Raw genomic sequence first — 18,501 nt, forward strand, 5'->3', positions numbered from 1 at the left:
TACAAGAAAGAAAGTGTTTCCCTTTGTTTATATTGCTCTCCCCCATCTGACAATAATGTATCAAATCTTTAAATATTATCATGTTAAGAGTATACTTTATGCAAATATATATATGAGTACGATGAGTGTGTTGTATGTATCAGCAGTGAAATATTTTTAAAATAAAAAAAACTAAAAAAAAAACAAAACTTATTCGTCTCTGAGCTTCTCGGTGGTTTCCGGCAGTTTCCGGTCAGCCAATCGGAGCGGCCCGGCTGTATTTTTAAACGACTGTCGCCATGCAGCAGGAGGAAGATCCGCCTCAGCGAGGAGCTGAGTGCAGATCAGTGGAGGATGTTGAGAGGTGGAAACAAAGTAATGGACGGAACCAGCGGCCTGGTTTTTATGCCCCACAAAGTTATTTCAAACCTGACTGAGCGCTTTGAACTAAATAGTGGAGGTTGCAGCAGTGGGAGCTGCTTATGCATGTTTTAATTGGCAGATTTACATTTCCTCGGCAGGTTTTCTGCGCTCCTTTTATCTTCTGCCAAATCAAGAGTCCCGACTTGAAGTTGCTTCGGGTTTCGGATTCAACGGCAAGACGAGAATAAAGTGCATCGGTTTTGAGTTTCGGGTCAGATTTGGGGGCTCGAGCATCAAGATCAGCTGCAGTTTTAAAGAGGAGTCATGTTGGCCGCTTATCCTGACGTCACACTTTATTAACCCTCTGACGCAATGGACCCGGTGAGGTCATGCTTTTTTGCAATGAAAAGTTTTCATCATTTCAAACAAAAATGAAGAGTCACGTGACAACACAGGGCTTTAAGTTGGATTTGTGTTGTAAAAGGCCATTTCTTTTCTATGCGTTTATTTTTTTTTGACACGTGGACTAACTTGTGGGTAACTTGTTTCACATCTTTTGGAGTTATTGTAGAGAATGGCCTCAGGAAAAGAGATGGGGAATAAATGTCCCTCCTCTCTCTACAGATCTCCAAAAGAAACTGAATCAATTTCCAGACAGTGTAGTGATCATGTCTCGCTGATGAGCCAAAACACATGCTGACCTCTTTAAAGTTTATCTTAAAATTAATAATTGGTACTCATGTTCTGAAACCTGCTCTTGCACTTTAATCTCTAGACTTTCAGTTCCTATTGCTTTTAGTCCTTAAAACAAATTGCAATTACCTTGTAGAGTCTCCTGTTTGCACTCTGAGGTCAAAAACGATTTCAATAAACACTTCCAGAAGTTTGTGAATCCAGTTTATTTAGAAAATGTACAACATCTTTTCTGACATCTTGTGTGCCCACAGCAGTGACAATAAATCTGTGCCGAGTTTAAAAACAACAAACCGTAAACAGGAGTGGAACCTCGTCGCTGTAAAACAGGTTTTTATAAAGGCCTTTAAATGTTCAGGGGGAAAAGGAATCTTCACATCTACTATTAAATAAACTATGATGAGGCACTGAAAACAAGTGAACCAATCAGGTGCAGTGACAACCACCAGAGGTCCCGCGCCAACGCTCCGGTAAAACAGTCCTCTTGTCTCCGCGTTAATGCGCCGCCGCTCCTTTGGTCAGAGAAACAGCAGAAACCGGGTGAGGGCGTCTGCTGACGGGCTCCAGAGTTCGGCTTGATTTGGGTGATGTGTCGCGGCAGAAGGCAAAGTGGTGGTTTGCCTCTCGGGAGAAAGAAGAGGAATGGGAGTCTGTGTTCACATTAAGAGGTGCTTTTATTTTTGAAAACTTGCACTGTGTGCCCGGCAGGCAGGACAACCTGGTTCCAGTCGAACCTTCAGCGCTGGCTGCAGCTGTGTGACGAAAGCACTTGTAGTGAACGTGGCTGTGTGGGAGCGGGCGGCGTCACGCTGAGGGGGACGGATTGTCAGGGTCCGGGTCGTAGTGGTACGTCGGCTGACAGTGACCGCTGCCGCTGCTGCTGCTGTGTGGCTGCTGGTTGGTGCGGGGCTGGCTCTGGTGTTCCTGCTGGTGCGGGCCCTCGTACAGCTGGGCCCCCGGGTGGTTCTCCGGCGCCTGTCCTATCGCCGGCTGGTGAGGATCGTTGGCCAGAGGGGGCAGAGTGTCCAGCTCGTCCACCTGCGGGCCGGGAGGGTGCATGACCACCAGCTGGTCCTGAGGGATGTCGGCTGCGGCCGCCGCCAGGTTGGTGGTGGACTTTGACTTGACGCACTGGAAGTCCACGTGGCGACTCTTCCCTTCCTCCTTCTCCCAGGACATGCGGATGAAGGGACGCTGCACGTAGTTGTAGATGACCTCGGGGCGACCCCCGGGACGTCGCTTCACCTTCTCCTTATACGTTGGGTATCCTGGTGGGGAACGAAGCAAAGTTAAAGCAAGTTGTAAGGAATACTGACCAATGTGCATTACTGTTCATAACACATTCCAACTAACTTTTAGCTATTATATTGATGATGATCCGTTTGGTCAACCCATTTTTAAGTACTAATAAAACAATCTAGACTTTGAAGAACAAGTTCAGCTACAGATGATGCACAGTGATCTCATCCAAGAGTACTGTATTAGTTTAAAAGTCATTAAACTATACCAAAAATCTCCAGTATATAGTTTATTTCATACAATAATGGTTTTGCTTGAGCCTGCAGCGAAGGAGTTTGAAAAAGTTCCATAAATTCACTAATAAACAGTGATTTCAGAAACATGTTTTCCCATAAAAGTAAATTACCTTCGATTCCCAGGCGGATTTTTTTCAGTCCTCGGTCCTTCAGCACAGATTTGGCTACATCTCTGTTCTCGATGTATTTGAAGAAACGATAGAGTTTGGTGCTGTAGATAACTGTAGAGAGAATGGAAGACATTACTAAATCAGCAGGATTTAACACTCATCACTTTAAAGTACACACCTAAAACTTCAAAATGTGTTACTCGAGTGCCCCAATGATCACAGGAGCTATGCTGTCTGGGGCTTTATGCCCCTTGCAGGGTCACCCAAGGCAGACAGGTCCAAGGTGAGGGACCAGACAAAGGGCAGCCCGAAGACCCCTTATGATGGACCAGGACTTTGGACTTGGTGTTCCCTCGCCTGGAGGAGTTCAAGTATCTTGGGATCTTGTTCATGAATAAGGGGAGAAGGGAGATCGACAGGCGGATCGGCGCAGCGACTGCCGTGAAGCGGGCGCTGTACCGGTCTGTCATGGTGAAGAGAGCTCAGCCAAAAAGCGAAACTCTCTATTTACTGGACGATCTACGTTCCCACCCTCATCTATGGTCATGAGTCGAAAGAACGAGATCTTGGATACAAGCGGCCGAAATGGGTTTTCTCCGTAGGGTGGCTGGGCTCTCCCTTAGAAATGGGGAGAGAAACTCGGTCATCCGGTAGGGGCTCAGAGTAGAGCCGCTGCTCCTCCACATCGAGCCAGTTGAGGCTCGGGCATCTGGTCAGGATGCCTCCTGGACGCCTCCCTGGTGAGGTTCCGGGCATGTCCCACCGGGAGGAGGCCCCAGGGAAGACCCAGGACACGCTGGAGGGACGATGTTTCTCAGCTGGCCTGGGAACGCCCTGGGATTCCCCCGGAAGAACTGGAACAAGTGGCTGGGGAGAGGGAAGCCTGGGCCTCCCTTCTGAAGCCACTAGCCCCGCGACCCAAACCCAAATAAAGCGGAAGAAAAAGTATGGAACGATGCATTTCGTAATATCTTTAAGTTTAATATCGATGGAGAAGTGACAGCTGTTGTTTTGACAGCAGGAAGCTCTCGAGTCACAGTAACCTGCTCAGACTGAGGTTTTCTCCTCATCATGTCTTCTGTAATTAAAGTGACCTCTACCAGACCCTTCTCACAGCCGACAGTGACAATATGGAGGCTATATCTTACTCTGAGAGTACTCCTCTCCCATCTGAGGTGGGTACTCCTCATCCCAGTCCACCACGTCGTCGTCGGTCAGCACCACGACGTGGCACTCCCTCTCCCCGCTCTGGGCGCTGGCGACCATCAGCGGCAGCACCATCTCCTCCAGGTAACACTCGAACTGACGCCGCGCTCCGTCGTTGGACAGCTCGTGCATCAGGGCGCCTGAGCGGGCAAAATGCCACGTTTATTAGATTCTCCTTCAACGAGCAGCTAAAGTACACCCACAGGATCACATCACATCAAGCTGTGTGAACGTAATGTGACTGCATCTTTTAGCGGTTTTTTGTTAAATGTATTTGTTTATATTTAGAAAAATTGGATTTTTTTTTTGTTTGTTTGTTTTATTGGCGTCTGTTTTGTGTGCATTCCTGTTTATTTAAAGGTGTGAGACTTTAGCAGAACCATTGATGGAAACGAAACACTTTGGACTTTGAAGCAAAAGTAAGTGATGCAACTTCCAAGAAATAAAAAAAAATGTTTAAAAATTCATTAGCTTTTAATGCCATTAAAAAAAAAAAAACATGAGACAATAATCCGCAATAAGGATGAAAATTTGATTACATCACAATATTTTTAAGATTGATATATGAACAGATTTACAGACAATCACTCGGGGGGGAAAAAAGGAACAGCAAGCCAATCAAATATTCATAATTCTGCTACATCCATACTTTGACTATTTAAGTGACTTGAAACTACAAATTATCCATGTTCCACAAAAAAAAAAGGCTTTATTGACAGGACAATTTACATTTATATTTATGTAGTTGGAAAAACAAATATACCAAAAGCAGTTTGACAAAAAATAATTTACTGACTGTAGTTTAAAGAAAGTACTGCTTTAAACTACTGTCATTAACAGACCTTTCTAACTGTTTATAAAGTGCTTCCTAATGCTTCATTAGTTCAATTTAAACACCAGCTGTGATTTAAGGTTCACTGTAAAAACAAACAAAAAGAAAATCCACCGTTAGAAAATCTTCAGAGAGGATCTGGTAAAAACTGGAACCTTCTGGACGGATTGCAGTTTTGACCCAAATAAAATCTGCTTGAATGTGACTGTGTCCATTTTAACATGCAGAACATCCTGTCTGTTTCCCTTCTTTTTTTCGTTTTTGTACATCTACATTTTCTTGTAAGCATCGAATATCTTCAAACAAACAGCAGCAGACGTTTTCTGAGAAAATCGCAGTGAATATTCAGATCAGAAACACAGAGTATGATCACACTGCACAACTAAAACTAATTTTGAAAATATTCTCTATTGGGGATGGATTGCTTTTTGTTGGGTGTTTTTTTTTTTTTTTTGGCCCACATAAGCAGTAAATCTCACAGCTAATCATGGCCTACTTAGAGGCGCAAACAGCAGCAGAGCGCTGAAGCTGCTCCTCCCACGTACTTGCACACAAAACAAGCGGCACTGACGAGCACGTTCTCAACCAAAGTATCCCACTGACATCTCCGTGTACATGCGGGATGTTGCAGAAGCAGAAAACGTGCATGCAAGCAGACAGCAATTAAGCAAAGACAGATTTGTTTTGACTTATTTGCTGTTCTGCACATTCATCTACGATACTCTGAAATCAATCAGCTTTCTTCGCCCAAGTTTGAACACACAAGCAAGGAATTTCGCACGCTCACAACATCAGACATTAAATGTAGCTATAGAAATACGAATCTCAGTAAATTCATGATTGACCTCATGATATCCGAGTCTGACACGGAAAATCAAACAAGTTCTCTTTTAAACCCAAGGATACAACAACTCCAAAAGGATCAAGAGACTCACCGAAGTCTGCGCACGGACAAAAGCAGAAACTACATTACTCTGCAGCTTTACACGCACAAGGAAATACCTGAGCAGGATGAAGAGAGGGTGTACTCACTGAGATCTCTGCACTTGATGGTGCTGTAGTTGAAGGAGATGCAGAGGTAGTCACATGCCTCTCTGAGCTCAGGAATGGAAACGCCGTCGGGGCAGCGGATAATCCCCGACTTGTAGTAATCCTGCCATTTTCGCCAGCGCAGGCATGCGCACGGAGAAATAAACAACACACAGTGAGGAGGACGGTCATGCGCGCACTCGAGCAGAGGAGGGAAAACAAGACGCCATTATTAAAGCTGCCTCACAGAGAGAGGACGGAGGGAGAGATAAGAGGGGGGATGGAGAGCGAGTGATAAAAAAAAAGCAACGTCACAGAAAGAGAAAGAGAGAGAGAGAGAGAGAGAGAGAGAGAGAGAGAGAGAGGAGGGCTAAAGAGAGCAAAAAAAGGGGGTTTGGGGGGTGGAAGATGATGAAAGCAAAAGCTGCTGATGTCACTATGCCCTTCCTGCTCCCAGTGACGGTTTCCCAGGAGTTTCGACTGATGGAAACCAGAGGAGACGCTCCGGGCAAACAGGACACAAAGCTCTGGCACAACCCACTTTCTGCTCTGCCTCAGTCACTTCAATGTGCCTCATTATATTTTCCTTAAAGTCTAAAGACTCACAGCTACACCAGATACATACATACTTGCATACATCATACAAAAAACAAACCTTGCCCCTCACCATCTGATAACAAATCAGACGAAACCTTTTTCATTTTAGCTCAACTAGGATTACTGAAATTACTTCTGTTTGCTAAATGCCAAAATTATTACAGCAGATAAATATTATTTCTCGTTTCTGCCTCTTAAGTCTGAACTTTACATATGCTGAGATGATCAGCCATTAAACAATTTCTGAAGTTGGGACAAGGTCACAGCTTTGTAAGATATAGTCAACGCTAAAAATGTAATTATTAAAAATTACTCCATCCTGTCAAAGTCGTCGTAAACTGACTCATTCTTATTTGCCTGTGGGTCATGCAGCTGCAAGATTGAACAACTCAACTTCACCAGAATTTGAATTCTGCTAAAAAAAAACATGCTTTGTGTTTTATTGAGGTATGCTAATGTGAGAGAGATGAGTGAATCTTAAATCAAAGGTGCAACCAGAAATGATTGAGGACAAACATTTTTTTTTTTAATGTGGCTTTATATTTATTGCCTCTTTGTGATGCATTCTCTGTTCATTCATAATGATGGACATGTACTAATTAGCTTTCCTTGCTGCTGCAGCCTCAAGAAAAAGACACGAAGAAGACCAGACAAAAATGGTAGATTTGGGACAGAATGAAGAAACAATGCTAACCATTTGAAAATATTCGGTAGATTGCATGAGCATCTTTGTGGAAGGCATGAATCTAATAACATTTGGACTGAAACTAACATCCAGTCAGTCACAAATTCTGGAAATAGTGTTAAAACCTGGGGATGCTTTGTTGCTTCAGGAATGGATGACTTGCTTACTGATTCATACAGGTTGGCGCTAATCTTAAAAAGCAGAATTTGTGGTTTCATCAATTATTGCATGTCATCCAGTCCTGAAGCTGGATGACTTGCTTCAGGAGTGCTTAAGGTCACAAACTGATGGCTAGGGTTAGCGCTAACCCTAACCCCGTGGTTATTCCTAATCTTAACTCCAACCCTCGTGTTAGTCCTAACATTGATACTAGCAAGACAAGGTCTGATGTCCTGCACACCAACAAGTCTGGTCCACTTCTGATTGGTTAAAAGGGACACAATTAAGGTGTCTTAACTTAAAGTCTTAATTTACATCTAACTGTGATGCCTTGGCAAATGTGCTCAGAACCCCTCCAATATGGCTACATTAAAACAATGCTACAAACAAATAAATAAATGTACATTTATGGGCAGCAACAGTGAAAGAGATATTGCCACCTATCATAAATACTTGTTATAATAACCGATTGTTGCCAAAGGTGGAATAAGCAGTTATTAGGTTTACAGGAAAATTCAACATAGGACCAAACTGATATGGGCTTTTTTTTTTCTTTTAAAAAAAAGGAAGGAAATAATTTTATTTTAACTCGCATTGAACTTGCACTGAATATGATCTGGGTATCTCTGTATGAATATTAACATTTGTTTTCTGGAATTAGAAATGACAGTTTCACTTAATTCATCTTTTACTTTTTGGCAAAAGAAGTGAGCAGCTATCACAGACTGCGCGTTTTCAGACATTATTTCTAAGAAAGGCACATTGCCTTGCAGCCAGATCCCAATCAGATCTTCCTACAAGTCTAAACTTAGACGTTTCTGTAAATAAACTGAAAAATAAATAATTTGACCTATCAATAGTTACATAAGTCCATCTCTAAGAGGCTTTTAACACAAAATATCTTTTTACACTGACCACTATAATAACAAAAGAAGTGATGCTGGATAGAATGAACGGATGTACGGAGAGATATAGTGTACGTGAATAAAACATCACAGCCTATCCAGCAGAAAAAGCTGGAACTCATTTCCCCCCCCAGGGAGAACAAGAAAATACATAAAAGTAGGGATATCTTCAGGCGAACTGGAGCAAGAAAAGGGACAAAGACTGGTGAGGCAGTCTTTGTCCCGGACAGACAACCGGACAGAGAGAGAAGGAGACGGGTTAATGGGAAAGAAAACATGATAGAAGATAGGAACACAGTAGAGGACAAGAAAGAAAGAAAGTGAGGAAATGCAGGGGTAAAGTGGAAAACAGAAAGTAGGGCAGAAAAAGCAGAACATTCTGAATAAAATCTCACCAGGATGGCACGGAACACAGTGGAGCTGATGCCGTCAGCCACCTCGAACTCTCCTTTCTCGTTGGGCCGAGTGAAATTGTTGTCCCGACAGGAACCAAACATCCTGAAAGCACAGAGCTGATTCAAATGGAGCACGAGCTTCGTTCATAAAACACCAATATGAGGGAAAGAAAAGAATCTAAATGAAATCTCTCTCATTCATATACTCATAAAAAAAGACAACTAAAAATTAAGATTTATAAATATGATGTGCTCAAACAGACAATTACCAAATAAAAGAAAAAAAAGTGTGTTTGTACACTTTCTTAACTGAGCATCATCTATATTTAGCAACACTTTTCTGACTTTACTCATCACACAGATTATTGCACTCGTCTTGTGGTCATCACCTGCCCAGCATGGTGTTGGGTTGAGCTATAAAGATAGCAGGATCCACCACAAATCTTGTATTGTCCACAATGAGCGTGACTCTCTCCCCTGGTCGCAGCCCACTTCGATGCTCTTTGCCACCAAGGTCATACACGATCATGTCACAGGATCCTGGGCCTAAAATTTTGGCGTGGTGGTCTACCCCACAGGGGCCCAGGGGCCGTGGTATATGTGCCCCAATCAGAGCTCCTCCTATGTGTGAATAAGAATGAGAAACTCGGGGAGGACGAGGGCTGGATGATCTGGAGGAGGAGCCTCCGTCGCCGCGTTCGCGATCTGTGGGAGGAAAACGGATCGATAATGACGGAAAAGCCACTTATTATTAAGTGTTCTAGAGTATTTCAGGTTTTTTTTGTTTCCTTTTTACCATATTGCCGTGTTGGAGAAGTAATATTCCTGATGCATGGCGTGAGCTGGCTCTCCCCTCTCTCGTGCGACGAGTCCCGTGAGCGATCGCTGGAGCGTCGTCGCTGTTCCCTATAATGTTCTGCTCCTCCCAATCCCCGTTCCCGGGATCCACCGGCAGCCCCACTGATCCCCCCGCCGCTGCCGCTGGCGCCGGCCCCGTACAGACTCATGGTCCTGACCTGATGGCACTGCAACCGCCGGCCGCAGTCCGACCCAGACAAACCACACTGCTCACTTGTGGGGAGAACGAGTACACAAACAGAAGATCCTGTTAGAGCTGAGTGACACTGGAAAAAAAAAACTTGCAATATTAGTAAATGGTGCGATGAAACTGTCAGTTTAAAATTGTTTCTAGCTCTCAGACTTATCAACAGCAGATTGTTTTTACACTATGATGGGTCACTAAACGCACAGCTTCACGAATCACAAGTGGAGTTTGTTCGACAATGACTTGTGTCCAAATACTCAGTTATTTCATTCAAGAGGGCTCACTGCACATGCAGTATCCTCTCTGTAGGAATTCTGAAATGTTCTAAAGACAAATCATTTAGAAAGAGAAACAAGCTAAAATGGACACAAAATCCTCACACAATGGAGGCTGAAAATGTGTATTTGCAAAATACCATCACCAAAAAATGTCAATGTGAGCTCAGCTACCAATTGAGTTTCTGAGGACTCATTGTATGACTAACCAGTGCAGCTCCAATTTAACACAGCGTGTTCAACACATGCAATTGTATACAATTATCATTTCATTACGGTATTTGTAACATTTACCAGATATTCGCTTGTAATCTGTCATCTCATAATAAAACCAAACATGTCGGTATTATACAGCAACCTTATAAGGAGTTGTACTCTGATGCAAAACATTTATATAATTATCTTGTTATAATAAACTACTTTCCTGTGTTTTTGATAATTAGTGTCTCCTGTCCAGCATCTGTGCAACAGCGTAGCTGCCGATTTAATCACAGGGCCTTTACACCAGAAACACATTCAGGTCTCAATAATGAAGAGAAGCTGGCTTTTGTGGGAAGAGCTGCAATGAAATATGAGGACTGTCTACTGGAAAACCGGAGAGATGACAAATGGACACAGCGTGAGGTGTGGGACATACAGAACCATAACTCTCCTACTTGACTTGTGAATAGCTTTGTAATAAATAAACGCACCTTTGTAGTTCCCAAAATATCATGCATTATGCACAGAAAAGCAAATTAGTACTTCTCAACATGCAAGATGTTCAGTAGCTGCATAAGAAACAGAAGTTTGCTTCAACTTTAGCCATTGTCAGGAGTTTCCCAACAAATGAGGCTATCCTTTAAACATTAGTTTAGTAATTCACTTCCAAAAGTGAAAGACAGTAATAATAATAATAAAAATACAAAGCACGTTTTTATGTTAGATTTGAACTTTATTAGCAATTAGCGCTTTTTCATTCACGCTTATAGCTTAGGAAAAGTTCAAATTTAAGTAAATATCTGAATACAACATGGACTTTTAATCCCAGAAACGTCAAATTATGTCTGATGATTTAATCGACATTGTCAAAAGACGTTAGCTGTTCATAGAGTGCTACATGCAAGCATATTAATACAAAGTTTAGTGGAAGGAAGAAATTGTGGTAGGATAATCATAGTGTGGAGTGTTTACAGCTGAGAGAAAAAAAAAAAAGATCACCGAGTTCATATTCTGTAGAGTACATGGATGCAGTAAATTTATTAACCACTATCACTAAAATCAGAAATAAATGCTTTAAAGTCATCAGTCGGTTGAATGTTTAGGGTTGGGTTTTTTTTGTTGTTGTTTATTAATAATTCATTTTGTGAAAGAAATAGTTTCAAGTTATTCCAACTAATTAAGCAGCACCTGAATGTTTCAAGTGAGCGTGAGAGACTACGATAGTGGACATTGTGGAATTTCTAATTGCGCTGGATGGTCGGGATGCTGCTGCTGCTGAGAGGACCGTCTGAGCGCTGGATACCAGATTGATCGAGAGGCTAATTGGTTAACTGTCTGGGTAAGCAGACGCAGACAACAGTGACAGGAAAAAGTGTGATGAAGCAGGATCAGCAAGCTCATCACAAAATAAAAGCCCCACAATTCAGCGTGGAGACAACGCACCGCTGCTATACTGTCCAAGACACAGAGTTTTATTCATTTTTGCCACATTCCTTTTCAGTGCTTTATACAAAATAAGTCGCAAATACTATTATTGGGCATTTTTAAGAAAAATATGTGTAATGTCATGTTGCCAAATTCTACTCACAATGGCAGCTTTTAATCTTGGGCAAAACAATAAACAAGATAGTGCGTTGGCTTGTCCTTGAAGACAAGGGTAAACATGAAAAAGGAAATAGAAAGATTGAGCACAAAAACAAGCGGACACCTCAGCGTGCGCTATAATCCATGCAGGCAAAGCCTCTGAAAGTCATCCAATGATGAAAAGTGCACCTTTTCTTGCATCATTTTCATCACAGACACAGAGAAGTGATAGAATGTGATGACGTACATGATGACTTCTAAATTATAAATGCATTTTCAACCTCAATTGAGGCAAGATCCTCCTAACATGAGGATCCTGCAGTTAGGACCAGCAGGACGGAGGAAACAAAGGAAGCGGAGAGGCAGTTTTTCACAGAGGGCATGCAGATCTTCTCGTCTTTCACACAGCATTGTGCGTCTCCAGCAGCCAAGATTCCAAACTGCCAGAATGAAAAAGACGCATCTTATTTCTAATTTTCTACTGCTGGGAAAAGAAAAAGATATGACAGTTTCGGTTCTTTAAATGGCAACGGATTGAGGTAGAGCAAGTTCATGCACTCATCTAAAGACAGAATATCTCAGACAAAGATGTAAAGCACCCAGGCAGTCTATTAAAAGCATAAGGGTGAGAGTCATGAGGGTTGAGGGTCCAATCAATTATTTAGGGGCTGCTGACACTGACACAGCAATGGGCAAAGGCAAAGCGGCTGCTCTTTGGCAGGATGGGGGTGAATTTACCAATTTCTCAGCTGCAAATGACAACAAAAACATTGCAGTTTCACAAAGAAATCCAAAGCAAAATTTCTGTCACATTATGGAATGTTAATCCATCTCGCTGTGCAACAGAGAAAGCAAGAGAGTCCCGTGGAGGATGGGATTCAGGTCGCTGGCTCTCTCTCCATCGGTCGCTCCTGTACTTACTCACAAACAAAGAGCCGTCCGCTAACAGCTGGCAACACATCCTGCAATGACAGAGCTGAATAATAACAGTAAAAAAAAAAAAAAACTCCGTACTTTGAAAAAAAAGCGTCCACGTACCGGTCGTTTTCACCGGGCCACGAGAAGACAAAGCAGCAGGGAACAAGCTGCGGGATGACAGCGGCACAAAAGCCTTGCGCTCCTGCGAACAAAGCGGGCTTGCCGGCAGTTTCAGCATCCTCGCTCATTACTTTCCAACTTCATTCGCATCGTTTAGAGCAGACGGGTCGGACTTTGACTGGCTGGTATAACAAAACACCGGGCTGGTCGGGGAAAAGGCTTGAAAAAAGGTGTGCGAGGCGAAGGAGGAGACGCTCCGGCTGGTCAACCTGAGTCACCGGAGGGACCCGAAACTGTGAATGGCCGCGTGCTAGACTGAATCAGAACGGTGTTGCCTTCACGGACTCTTTGTAAAGTGCCGCTTCGGAGTCTTTCTGTGTCTTCCCGGGGCGCGTTATTGCGGCTGCGTGTAAATATCGATTGATCGAACGAGAGATATGTGGAAGGTAAGCATAAATTGTGAGCTGCGTTGTATGTGAAATTATTTAAAGAGATAGTCGATGATACATATAAGAAGAGTGTCATGATAAAAAAGACTAACATGCTGTAAAACTATACAATAAAAATTAGCCACACATGACACCAGCTCATTGCACTGAGTACAATAGCGATACACTTTTCATGTTAAATAAAACTGTACTTTGCTAGACTCAACTTTCCAGAGATTTCACATCTTTATGTTCATAAACAAATACACAATAGAAAAGTTCACTCAGAGTTTGTACAAGATTTTGAGAAAACTTCCATTTTTAAGGCAAAACAAGGAAAGAAAATATATGAAAAGAAAAAAGGATGAGAGAAAAAAAAATGACAAGGAAGCACACTTATTTGTCCTTATGCATGATTGTGTTAATATATATCCATGTGCACATGCGTAATTGCGCACCACAAGGACAAAATGTCAGTAATTTGGTCACTTTGTAAAAGGTTTCATAATTGCAAGATTTCCCGCAAAAAGAAAGGCAACATTACTGTTTAAGTTACCACATTTTGACAGGGTCACAGAAAGCTTAGCTATATCTGACAAATAAATTTGCATGCATTATTATTAGTCCGGTTCTTGCCTGTCAGAATTTTTAAATAATGTATTATTTCTCAAACAGAGCTGCATGTTAGATAGGAAGTTAGCATAAATCTCAACATGGATTCTCTCAGTGTGGAGACCGCATCTCTCCATATGCACTTGTGGACTGTCTCCTGGCATTCTGACTTCCTCCCACAATCCAATAACATGAGTATTAATTTAATCCAAGGATTCTCAAATCCAGGCCTTGATGATTTGGTGTCCTGCAACTTTTTGATGTATCCCTGGTCCACCAAGCATGAATCAAATGGTTGAATTACCCCATTATTACCCAGTTCTACCAACGACCTCATTATTTGAAGGGAAATTCAAAGAGAGTTCAAGCAAAGACACATCTAAAAGCTGGAGGCCCTAGACATCTGGATTAATCCCAGCTGCCCTTAGGTATGAGTGTGTGTGTGTGTGTGTGTGTGTGTGTGTGGTTGTTTGTTCTGTGGTCTCCATCTTGCTCTGTAATGGATTGGTGACCTGTCCAGTGCCTATCCCTATGCAGTCATCTTGTCAAATAACAGCTGAAGATAGCCTAAATGGATAAATGAATATGGGCAATGGATGGACGGATTTTCTTAACCTTTAATAGTACACAAACCAAATAGGTAAGCAATTCTAAAGTTAAACATTATTTAAGCAGCTGGTTTCTACAGCAGCTCATAACAAAAACAAACTACTTACTCTAATTTCTCTTGAACAGATTGATAAAATGCTCACAGCAACACACTTTAACAGACACAAAATAGTTTCTTGTTTTAATTAAAAAATATGTGCTCTAAAATGTCTCAACAATTGATTCTGGTTTTACACAAACAACTATTTCTGGTCCATATCAAGCAGTGTTTGAATAGATTGGCAGGTTTCAAACTTATGTTGTCCCCCACTTGCATATTTTTCTAACTTTTCCAAGCACACTAGGTAAAATATGCTATGTATGATCAAGCGTAAGGGCTAAACAGAAAAAGCTCAAAAACAACCTTTCAAAAGTCACAAAGAATCATTTCTATGACTTTTGCAAAACATCAATAAACAAAGTCTGTCAAAGCTTTTACACAGTCTGAAAAAGCCAGAAATAGTGGCTTTTCGTTAAAATGATCCACTTAAAAAAGACAGTGATTACAAAAATAAAATTACAACCTGAACTGAAATCTGAATTTGTCTTTCTTTCTTTTCTTTTTTTTTTCCATCACCTCATATTTCTTTGTCAATAGGTGATACTTGGATGATCAGAATATTTTTGTCTTGTATAAATCCGTTAAAACTATGAGCTCTGACATTTTGTCTGGGAAAGTAACTCGCTTTTACAGCTGCTTCCAAATATGAAGCAGCACACTGAGGGAAAAAAATATTTACGCATTTTGACCTGTCCCTTTTCACCTTTCCTCTACCTTTTTATTATTGTATGTTTAAGGCTAACATGCCTGAATCCCTATTATGCGTAAAGTTGTCCAATAGAAAACAATGTAGGCGTTCTTTCGCTGAATGTAAATTTATCATGAGAGTAAAATAAAATTTAAAAAAATACGTCGACTCAAATTTTGCACAAAATTCACAACAGATAAGAGGATTTTTGGGTTATTTTGCTAGCTTAAAATAGCGCTAAGCTTCCATTCACAACCGTTAGGCTGCTAACGTTAGCTAGCTGCTACTCTAAGAAGAGTTAAAAACATCCTTTACTTACCTTCTGCAGTGACATTCCAGTTTGACGTATCTACTGGCTACCTAAACAGCTAAATAATCCATCGGTTCAAATGCGGAGAAGACGAAAATTTTAGGGTTTTCCTCTGAAAATCGTCGCCTCCACCAACTACTATTTGCTAGTAGATTTGTTTTGGTGTGAAATTCACGTTTAAGATATCGCGAGAAATTCGTTTAGTCGCTGTAAGACACTCCTTTCAGTTGCTTGGCTCTTGCTTGTTCCTATTTTTTTTTTTTTTGCCTCTGGTTAAACTAATAAATTGATCAAATAAAATTGACAAATAAACAAAGCATAACTTTTAAAAAATTTATTTTACCTCTCCCATATGACTATAGATTCATCTTTTAAACGCAGCATTGTGCTTTACAATGGCATTGTTGTAGTATATAAAAATACAAAATTGTATTGTTTTTAAGTACAGCTTATCAGGCTATCTACTGAGGGCTAACTATGTTTCAGCCCAATCACATGGCGTATCAAACATTTAATGAGTAGGCAACATGCACAAAAACAACAGACTACACATTTAACCTTGATAAATCCAACATTAGGGCTTTGTCTGCGCAAAATATACAAAAAAAGAAACATAATTGGTCCAGTTCAGACTAACTCCTTCATGTTTTTTACTTAACAAGTCGTTCAATAAAAGTGCAGCGACAACGGAAGATCTGTCTAACAGAGGCACTGTCTCATAAATAAAAATGTCATAAATAAAGTTGAATAAATAAGCAAAAAAAAAAAAACAGATAAAAAAAACTAATAAAATAAGAAATAAACTCAAAAGCAGAATATAACAGTTTAAATCTAAGATGTTGGAAATGTTATGTGAATGCAAACTGTCAAATAAAAAAAATAAAATAAATCACTGCTTTGATTTGAGGAGGTTCTCCAGAAAGTCCAAAGCTTCCTTTATCTCATCTGGTGTCAGCTCAGTCAACTCTTCAGGATGTAATCTTCTCTTCCAGCCCTCCATGTCTCCACTGCTGGCCCGGCCCGCAGCATTGTGGATGTCCTGGATTCTGGTTTGCAGCCACTCGCGGCGCTCCTGCACCTGCTGGTGGTGTCTCAGGTTGTGCATGAGCTGCACTTCACTCACTGTCCTTTTACTGCAGAATCATCAGAATGACAGCATTAACATTCCAGTAATAGTCTGTCACTGCACAAAAAAAGTGTTATACTATTTTTAATCATGTGGGTCAAAATTTTAACCAACCGGCGCAATTACCTGAGCGGACGCCCTTGGCAGTAAATGGAGAGGTGCACAACACAGAAGATGATGACAAGAAGTTTAAAGTTCATGTTTAGCATGTTGACTTTTACAGCCTGTTGAAACAAATAAACTCTTTCAAAATCATGCTTTCCCCTAAGTTTTGTATAATTGAGAACACTTAAAGGCAAGCTTCTTCTTGAATGAGAGAGCAAATTAGAATAAGCTTCACATGTATATCATATAGTGAAAAATAAAGCATTATTGTTCTCAGATACAAAAGAGTAACCCTACTGGATTTGAGGCATTTGGCCTCCAGTTAATTCGGAACTGACAGGTCGAAATGAGCATACCTGTGGTGGAGTTGTGTCCTTCCCCTCAGTGTGATGAAAGATAAAATATGGTGCTATAGTCTCTTAAGCAAGCCAGTCTGGTTTGGTGGTTAGCTCCTATTAGTTATGATAAGCACTGGACTCCACAGGCTCCTTTTATAGCCCCGGTATCCAGTTGTTGATGAGCTGCTTTCATTATTGCTGTTGATGTCATACCTCCAGCTTTTGGAGGGGGCTGGACACAAACGACAACACCTCCTCTTCTCTGCTGTCATATGGCATCAAGTGAATGGCTTTGAACCCGAATGCTTTCAAACATTGGTGACTGGAAAAAAAAAAAAAAACATGTCCAAACAAAGAATCTGAGAATTTTACAGGAAGCTTTATGTAAGGCTATTATAAAGTTTCTTAAAAGCTCAGAAAACTACATTAAATGTTAATTACTCTAACAAAAGCAGCCATAGAATGATTGGAGGTTTCTTTTGTCTGAGTTTTGGACTAAACTTTTCCACCTATCCTAAACTGAGTGTTTCGAACTTCTTCCCACATTTTTCCTACCGTGGATTTTTTTCCTCCATCTCTGAGAACTCCCCATACCAATTGGTCAACAAGTGATGTGACCTTTTTTGTCCCACTCCAAGCATGCCTAACAATAATAGAGGCAACATTTGGATGGATTTATGACTCTCATTGACTATTAGAGAGTCTCCCCGGTTACATAGACACTAAACTCAAGAATTAACATTGTCTTAATGAGTTTGCCTTTCAAAAAAAAAAAAAAAGAGCCTTTATACCAACTTGACGTCAGAGGAAACATCTTGAATCCAAGGTTAAGAGGGAATTTGGGAGATGTGTTGTTGGTCGATGCTGCTGTCGTCACTGTCGTAGGCATGACTGACTTGACTGGCTTGTGTACACGAGTGTCATTCAGGGCCGCTGAACATCAGGTATTCGTAGGCTTAACATTGATTTATTTTATCTTATTGCAACAGTTGCTGAAAAGGTTAAAGGAATGTCTCAAATTCCAGTTGGGATACGTTGCAGTGCAGATGAGATATGCCCCAGTTCAAAACCGCTGCAAGAAAGTGAGCTTAAGCATGCAGGCAGTCATAAATTCTATCTTCAGCGACCAAAAGTATCTGCAACAGATGTGTTCCCTGAAAAACCTCAGTCTGAACATCAGTCAATCAGTCAGTCTGGGGTTACATGAAGAGGCAGAGAACTTCGAAAGCTCAGAGACACCGATGACCTTGAAGTTATTAAGAATGCTTGAACAAATATATCTTGAAAAACTGATTGATTGATTGTTTGGTTTCTTTATGTATTTTTTTTCAGCTTTTATGGCTTCATCCCACAAAAATACATTATGTCTTTCAGATGTTCAGTGGATAAATTTACCTCACAATGTGTCTTTTCATTTTAAAACCATCAACACTCCTCCTTATAAAACTGGAATGATCATTAATCTAGCAAACATCCCCATTCTTCACTTTGTGTCTGTCATATGATCATCTGGGTTAAGCCTGTGTGTACCTCTTCATCTTTCAGGCAGGTTTC

The 18,501-nt window shown here is 41.1% G+C and overlaps 1 protein-coding gene across 2 annotated transcripts; it reads right to left on the reverse strand.

Moving 5' to 3' along the window:
• Positions 1–1,222: 1,222 nt before the first annotated feature.
• Positions 1,223–17,079, reverse strand: LOC129361547 (BTB/POZ domain-containing protein 10-like). Of its 2 annotated transcripts, XM_055032469.1 has the most exons (10): positions 16,966–17,079; positions 16,631–16,728; positions 15,388–16,511; positions 9,285–9,559; positions 8,878–9,193; positions 8,489–8,591; positions 5,751–5,871; positions 3,829–4,026; positions 2,681–2,791; positions 1,223–2,303 (listed from the first exon to the last, which is right to left on the reverse strand). In XM_055032469.1, exons 4-10 carry the CDS (start codon positions 9,493–9,495, stop codon positions 1,840–1,842), a joined length of 1,524 nt encoding a protein of 507 aa, XP_054888444.1. In that variant the 5' UTR covers positions 9,496–9,559; positions 15,388–16,511; positions 16,631–16,728; positions 16,966–17,079; the 3' UTR covers positions 1,223–1,839. The 2 variants fall into 2 exon arrangements, with proteins under 2 accessions (XP_054888444.1, XP_054888435.1); XM_055032460.1 differs by lacking the exons at positions 15,388–16,511; positions 16,631–16,728; positions 16,966–17,079 and adding an exon at positions 12,632–13,017.
• Positions 17,080–18,501: the final 1,422 nt, after the last annotated feature.

Source organism: Poeciliopsis prolifica, unplaced genomic scaffold (genome assembly GCF_027474105.1).
Source record: "Poeciliopsis prolifica strain line A6 unplaced genomic scaffold, Auburn_PproV2 SCAFFOLD001, whole genome shotgun sequence".
Taxonomy (NCBI): Eukaryota; Metazoa; Chordata; class Actinopteri; order Cyprinodontiformes; family Poeciliidae; genus Poeciliopsis; species Poeciliopsis prolifica.

Coding starts and splice junctions, on each gene's coding strand:
- LOC129361547 (XM_055032460.1), bottom strand. CDS start 12,759: ATGAGCGAGGATGCTGAAACTGCCGGCAAGCCCGCTTTGTTCGCAGGA. Junction 8,592..8,877: donor CCCAACACCATGCTGGGCAG/GTGATGACCACA, acceptor CTGTGCTTTCAG/GATGTTTGGTTCCTGTCGGG. Junction 5,872..8,488: donor CTGTGTTCCGTGCCATCCTG/GTGAGATTTTAT, acceptor CGAAAATGGCAG/GATTACTACAAGTCGGGGAT.